The following is an 8071-nucleotide window of genomic DNA, read 5'->3' on the forward strand; positions in this document are numbered from 1 at the left end:
ACAATGCTTCTGCATCTGACCCGAGACAATTAATAGAAATCATCACATACATATATGTGTATATATATATATATATATATATATATATATACATTACTTTTTAATGGATCTTTATTATCCTTATCTCTTGTTTTTCTGTATTTAATTCCTTTATATAATTCTATCCATTTAATCACGCATTTCATGTGTCCTTGGCTTTGTTCATGTCTTTGCAATATTCGCCTCCAATCTTTCAAGCCCAACATTCTTTCATTACTACCTGTGTCTGTAAATGTGAAAAAAGTCTACCGTGGAAAACAATAAACTTTATCTTGAAAAAAAAAAATGGAGTGGACTAGCGATCTGCAATGTTTTGCCGTTACTTGATTTTCGAGTGAAATGAAATATAGAAATAATGTTTTATTTGTGCCTTTTGGGTAGCTCTTATCAGATTTCCCAAAACTTTGATTGACTTTGTTTTGATTTAGGCCATGACGTTGAGCATTGTTTTACTGGCAAATAACCACTTTCCTGGATTTCTATATTCATAAATAAAAAAAAAAAAAACATGATTATAAAAACAAAAAACATCATTGTCAAAATCATATAAAATTTTGAATTTAATATTAAGTATTTTTCTAATCATAAAATTCTTGAATATTGTTGTGAACATCGCTTATATAAGTGAAATAAGCATATAATTATGAATTTGGAAAATACGTGTTCATGCTGTAGTATTGCAGTTGCCTTTGACATGGTGACATGTATTTCGTGCAAAACTAAGTTTAAGTATTCATGCGTGAACTTGAGCTTGGCTGATGTTCGAGCAATATCATCAAAAAAAGGAATAATGTGGAATTGCAATTCATGTGCTAATCTCGGTAATGACCTTAATGATATCAAGAGTATGTTTAATGCAGCTACAACGAGAAATTGCTGCACTAAAAGATCAAAGGTCTTGCAACAATAATATTCTGGATGATAAACAATTTGAAGCATTAGTTCAAGAGACTTCTGAACGCAATAAACGTTCATATAATATCATAATATATAATGCCAAAGAGCCTCTTAATGACGTAAACAATTATGATAAAAGTGTTGATACAAATATGATTAACAATATATTTGAAGCTTCATTAGGAGTACCTTGTGTTCGTCGAGCTTCGAACTATTAAGATTGGGTAAATATGATTCGAAAAGGACTAAGCCAAGACCGCTTAAAATTATCTTCAAGGATAATAACTTACCAAAGAGATTTTGTTTAACTGCAAGAAAATTAAGGATAATGCCCTTCAAGAATTGATTATCACTGAAGATCGGACACCAAGGCAACAACTTTATTATCAAAGACTGAAAGCTCAGCTACTTGAACGCGAGAAAAAGGTGAAGTTAATCTTAAAATTAAATACATTAATGGCGTTCCTCGAATTGTTTCTTTAAACTAATTACGCCCACAGATAGTAATGTCTTTACATGTTACTATCAAATGTTCGTGGACTCAACACTAAAATTTCTGACTGCCTGCTCGCATCTAGTTATCTTGATTATGATTTCGTCGCTTTTTCTGAAACATGGCTTAGGAACGATGTTCACAACTCTGAATGTTTCAGATGTGATAACTTATGGTATCAACAATAAATATCGTGGTGGTGGTGTACTTCTTGCAGTTAAAAAATATATTACTTGTGAACTTTTGAAATTGAACTTTATTTGTGAATCGCTTCCAATGATTGATATTGTTGGCTGCAAGTGTATCCTCAAGAATTCAAGCATATTAATATTGACCGTTTACGTTCCACCTGATGTATCTACTGAGAATTTTGAAGCTTTCCTTGATCTACTAGAATCTTATGTTCCTGACAAAATGTTTTATTATTGGTGATTTCAATGTTCCACATTTCGATCAATTATCTCATAATCTTACTAATGCAAAATGTAACTTTATCTATAATTTTATTAATTTATCTGGTCTCAACCAATATAATTCTGTTATCAATATCAGTGGCAGATTGTTGGATTTAGTGTTTTGTTCTTACTTTTGCAACATAATTCATGATACCGAACCCCTTTTACCTGAGGACAATTATCATCCTGCTCTTTATATTTCTGTTTCCCTTACATCTTTTTTTTCCACACCCAATACTTTGCAATTTAATAAAAATAACTATCATTATAATTTCCACAAAGCGGATTATCTTAATCTTTACAGGGAAATTTTGAATACATCGTGGAGTTCTTTGTATACATGTTCTGACATTAATGATGCATGTGATCTTTTTTACGCTACAATCTATAGCTTATTAGATAAATTTGTTCCTAAAACAAAAAAATTTGCTTCCAATAAATTTAAGCCTTGGTTTAATTCTGATATTATTAGAAACCTCCGAATGAAGAAATACTATCATAACAAATACAAGTTAACCAATATCACTTTCTATTATGAAAATTTTAAATTGTACAGGAAATTAATAAAAACACTTATTAAAGATGCCTATAATTCGTATATTATTGACGTTGAAAATTCTCTATCGCTTAATCCAAAATATTTCTGGTCTTTTTTAAAAAATAAAACTGCTTCTAATATTATTCCTATTAGATTGTGCTATCTAGACAAATATTATGATTCTCCTGATGCTATTGTTGATGCATTTAATTCTTACTTTATTAGTGTTTATCAGCCTAAACTTGACATACCCATTGTATTTGATCATAATGATAGAATCATGATTAATATAGGTGAAATTGATTCTAGTACTGTGCAACTTGCAATAGCAAGTTTTAAGAACTCCAAAATATTTGGTTTTGATGGTATTCCATCTTTCTTTATACGTGATTGCTCATCTACTCTATCTGATCCACTTGCATTTTTATTTAATCTATCTTTGCGTACAAACACTTTTCCAAATTGTTGGAAATTGCATGATTAGTTCCAACTTTAAACAAGGTGTTACATCAACATTACTAATTACAGGCCGATATCATTATTATCAAACTTTGCTAAGGTATTTGAAAAATTATTTATAGAGAACTAATTCATTCTGTTAGAACTTTATTTCTATTAATCACATGGTTTCATGCCTGCCCGTTCTACGATAACAAATTTAATTTGTATTAAACAAATATAGCTGAGAATCTTGACAACAATGGACAAGTTGACGTTATTTACACTGATTTCAGTAAAGCTTTTGACAAAATTGATCATAACATTCTTCTTACTAAATTATCTAAGATTGGTATTAATTCTTCACTTATTCACTTTTTAAGAGTTATCTCCATAATCGCAAGCAGTTTGTCTATCTTAATGGATTCTTGAGCAACATTGAAAATATTAGTTCAGGAGTTCCTCAGGGATCCATTCTTGATCCACTACTATTTATTATTTTTATTAATGACATTTCTGATACTATTAGCTGTCCACATTTATTATTGCAGATGATCTGAAACTATATCTCAAAATAAATTCTATTGATGACTGCTTATTTACAGTCTCAACTTGACCTTTTCCAATCTTGGTGTATCTATAACAATTACATCTAAATATATCTAAGTGCAAGATTCTTAGTTTTACACATAAGCACGTTCCAATACTTTTTGATTATAAAATTTCTAACACCAGCATTGATAGATGTAATAAAATTTCCGATTTAGGTGTTCTATTTGATTCTGGTTTATTTTTCACAGATCATGTAACTGATATTTGTAATAGAGCACATCAATCTTTAGGTTTGATACTAAGAAATTGTAAACAATTTAAGTCTACCAATGCACTTCTTTGCATGTACTATTCTATTGTACGTTCAAAATTAGAATACGGTTCGATTATTTGGTATCCTCATCATATCAACAACTCTGATGCGATAGAGAAGGTTCAGCGAAAATTTCTAAAATACCTTTATTATAAAACATATAAAATTTACCCTGAACGTGGCTTTGACCACAATACTTTACTAAAAGAATTTGGTGTTCCTTCCCTTGCCTCACGTCGATTTATTTGTACAATTATGTTCTTATTTAAGCTTTGCAATAATTTTATAGACTGTCTTCTTATTCTCAACCAACTATCCTTTAATGTTCCAAGGCTATCTTCGCGTTCACAATTATTTTTCAATTATCCTACCCCTAAATCTAATTCTCTCTTAAATTCGCCAATTTTACTTATGTCCTCTAACTTTAACTTAATTAATAATGAAATAGACATTCACAACACTTCACCTAATCAAATAATCTCCATCTGCACAAGTTAATCTTTTTATTTTCTTTCAAATATCTCATTATTTTCTTATTCTGTTTATAAATATTATTGTTACATTCTGCATTATATGCAATTTTATCTTACCATTTTATGTTACTAACTATATATTTTAATTTTGTATAAATTTTAATTGTTATTCATTATGTATAATAATTGTATTTTGAGTCCTCTTGGAGAAATCTGTGGGCTATATAATTAAATAAATAATAAATAAATAAATAAAAAATGACTCTCTTAAATAAACTTCTTCTACTTGATTTTTTGAGTCATTTATCGTTTAACTTTTCAACCATTTCTTGGGTTCGGACACTTGGATCATAGCAAGTAAAGAACTCTCAGCTAAATTTGCGTTTGATGCTAGATCAGAAAATAAAGTTTCTCCACGTGACTCTGAAGCAGTGACATTAGTAGAGATTTTTCTTGAGAAATTTTATCATACTGGATCCCAGTATGTCCATGCCTACCATACGGGTATCCGGCTTATCCTGACTTTATCCAAACATGTTAATGTGTCGCACCTACGGGACATTCTGTAGGATATCCTGCGCGGAATATTCCGGACATAAACCGGACATGAATGGGATTTAATTACGGATTGTGTTCTACTTTTTAGATGAAAAATAAATTTGGATTAAAAATAAAATAAGAGAACACAATTTTACAAAGTAAATTTTATTAAAATTCTGAAATAATTTCTTACAAAATAACGAAATTTAATATAAACAATGTCATTTAAATTTTATTAAAACCAGATTAAAATATAATAAGTTTGGAATCGGTCCCTGCTCGATGGTTGATTGCCTCTCCTGAAATAGAAAAAAAATTAATTATATACCGTATATATATATATTAATATATATAAAATAATAATAATAAAATGGTAGTCGTCCGAAGGCAGGTCCATGGTGTGAGAGCCACCACAACAAATGATTTCCTTGCCCTTCATCCCATTAGCACTATTCCCTATCCCCATTTTTTATTTCATGTATTTTCCTTTCCAAACTTCTGTTTCCATGCTTCCTGATCCTGCACTTCGGCTTTCAGTTTCCTGTATTTTCTTCTCTCCCGCGTAAGTGGTTAATCGTCTGCATTCTTCTCCTTCCCATTCCTTTTGTTCCTTCTATTTTGCCCTCGACGACGTCGTGTAGGAGGCACTCTTTTTGCAAAAGAGGTCTGATCCATTTTCCTTTCATTCTCAGATTGTGCTCAGTAGTCCTTTCTTCGCCCACTCTTCTCAGGACTTCTTCCATTTGCTACTTTGTCTGTCCACTTTATCTTTTCCATTCGCCTCCAGCACCACATTTCAAAACTCTCGAGGTGTTTTTATCGACCTTTCTCAGAGTCCATGTCAAAGACCTTTCTCAGAGATCCGTACAGAGCTATGCTCCAGACGTAGCACTTTATTAGTCTCTTCCGTAAGTCAAGACTCAGTTTGCTCGTTAGTAGCGTTCTCTTCTTTGTGAATGCCGCCTTGGCGCTTGCGATCCTTGTCCTGATCTCTTTCGTGCAGTATCCGTCTCTGGTTAGTGTGCTACCCAGGTATTTGAAGTGATCCACGTCTTCCAATTCTCGTTTTTTCTACTGTTATCCTCAGGAGGTTATTTTTTTTTGTGATTCTCATCACTTTCGACTTGTCTATGTTGATTTCCATTCCGTATCTTCTACCCACTTCGACAATTCGGTTCATCATGTTTTGTAGCTTGGTTTGGTTTTTCGATATCACTACTAGATCATCACGTAATTCATGGTGGTGATTCTTCTTCTCCTCCAATCGAAAAATCTCCTGCCCCCTCAAGTGCCTCGTTGACGAGCCATTCTCCGTACAGGTTGAATAGATCGGTGACATACAGCATCCTTGCCGCACTCCTCTGCCTATTTCAACGCTGTTTGTATCTTTCTGGATCAGCCTGCGATCCCTCCAATCGACGTTAATAGATTTTAAAATTTCCATTAGCATACTCAAGTTGACTCTGTCAAAAGCTTCTGCCAATCTATAAAACAGAAGCATATGACCTCGTTAACGTCGAGACAACTGTCCGACATTATTCTCAGTATTCCAATAGTGTCCCTGGTGCCTCTTCCTGTTCTGAAACCAAACTGGTCTTCGCTCATGTGCTGCTCAATCTTATTTTCGAGTCGCCTCGTAAGATTTTTGGCCAGAACCTTTCCGGTGTGCGAAGTTAAACTGATAGTCCTGTGGTCGCTGCATTATTTCGCTTTAGGCTTTTCTGAGAGCATCGTGACATCCAAAAGTCCTTTGGCCATTCACCCGTTCGATATATTTGATTCAACAATTTATACATATATATATATATATATATAACATATATATATAGTATATATATATATATATATATAATTAATAATACACATCTCACAAAAATACCTTGTATAGCGTTCACTGGCATGCCTCAGCCAGCTTTTTATAGCCTCTGAGATGGCAAACTTAGTCTCATTGGGTAAGTTCTTTACAACAGTTTCTGAAATTATTTATATGTAAGTTTTATTCATAATTACACATATCATAAACATAAGAATTATAAATTACCAGTGATGACTTCGCACAGCACAAGCTCGCAATATTTGCGTTTTCTCTCTATCCAAGCCATCATCAAATATTAATTTTAACAACTGTACTGTGACAGATTTGGCATTTTTGCCACCTGTCCTAGCCAAATACAAAATCTAAAAATAAAGTTAGTTTATAATAAAGCTAACTAATGAAAATACATTTACGCGAACTTGTGATTACCAGTTGTATTTTCACATCCTGTTTCTTAGACTATCCTCCACATTTTGAAGTTCGTCCATTGGACATAGTGGAACAATTTTTAAAACTTCCTTGATCTGGCCCATGTCACTACTCATGACAGCCTTAGGAGACTGGTACGAATCCATTCTCAACATCATTTCCTTCATGTGCTCCACAACACCCACCATGGTTAATCGCATCTTAGTTATCTCCCTGACAAAAATATCTACGCCAATTGAATCTAGCAGGGTAGAAATGCCAGCAATTTAAAATTATATTTGTACTAGTAACATAATATTTCAAATACCATGCAGTATACAAAAAGCTTACGCCCAATGTTATCTTTGTTCCTTCCAATTTGTCTGCTGCTGCCTGCTTTTGTAAGAAGATGGCACAGGTGGTAGATAAGCTATTAGGGTGAAAATGTCAGAATTAAAAAAAATATTTGTACTTGTAACTTAACATTTCAAATACCATGCAGTGTACAAAAAGCTTAATTACCATTGTTAAAATCTTGACCCTTTTTGCTTAGGCCTGCTTTCGAAACAGATGGAGGCGCCGGCGGTAAATAAGCTAGCAGCAGCGTGAAATGTCAGCATTATAAAAAAAATATATTTCAAATACCATGCGATGATACCTTCGCCCTATCTCTCCTCTGCTGAGTTGTTTCGTACTCAGAACCAACATCTGAATGCATTACCAGCTTCCTTTTGCCGCTTTCTAGCTTTCCCATCATCCTCTATATAATTATATATGTATCTATGTAATAGATTGATCATCATCATGATATTTATTTAAAATGTTAATTTGAACTCACTCACTCACAAGAAGTCACTATTTTTTTTAATGGATAAAATGGGGCAGGCTCCTAACCTTCTCCATTTTCTCCACAGCCTTATCGAAAGCAAGATCATACTTGAATCGCGGCCAGAGAGCCGTTTTTATTTGAGAAATTAATCCAATTTCTTGGTGTTATACTCAGGCCATCCTCAAATTCTACCATGTGGTATTTCTTGCTTTCGTGATTAGCTAAAATAAAGCATGGAACATTTATATAATAAGTAGATTAATATATATATATATATATA

General features: G+C 32.7%; 1 protein-coding gene across 1 annotated transcript; it reads right to left on the reverse strand.

Annotated features, from left to right (window-relative positions):
* Window positions 1-5762: 5762 nt before the first annotated feature.
* On the reverse strand, window positions 5763-6239 carry LOC113381243. Its single transcript, XM_026620206.1, has one exon. It carries the CDS (start codon window positions 6237-6239, stop codon window positions 5763-5765), a length of 477 nt encoding a protein of 158 aa, XP_026475991.1.
* Window positions 6240-8071: the final 1832 nt, after the last annotated feature.

The sequence above is a fragment of the Ctenocephalides felis genome, unplaced genomic scaffold (genome assembly GCF_003426905.1).
Source record: "Ctenocephalides felis isolate EL2017-DRISC unplaced genomic scaffold, ASM342690v1 CF-g0.4_SCAFFOLD_02725, whole genome shotgun sequence".
NCBI lineage: Eukaryota > Metazoa > Arthropoda > Insecta > Siphonaptera > Pulicidae > Ctenocephalides > Ctenocephalides felis.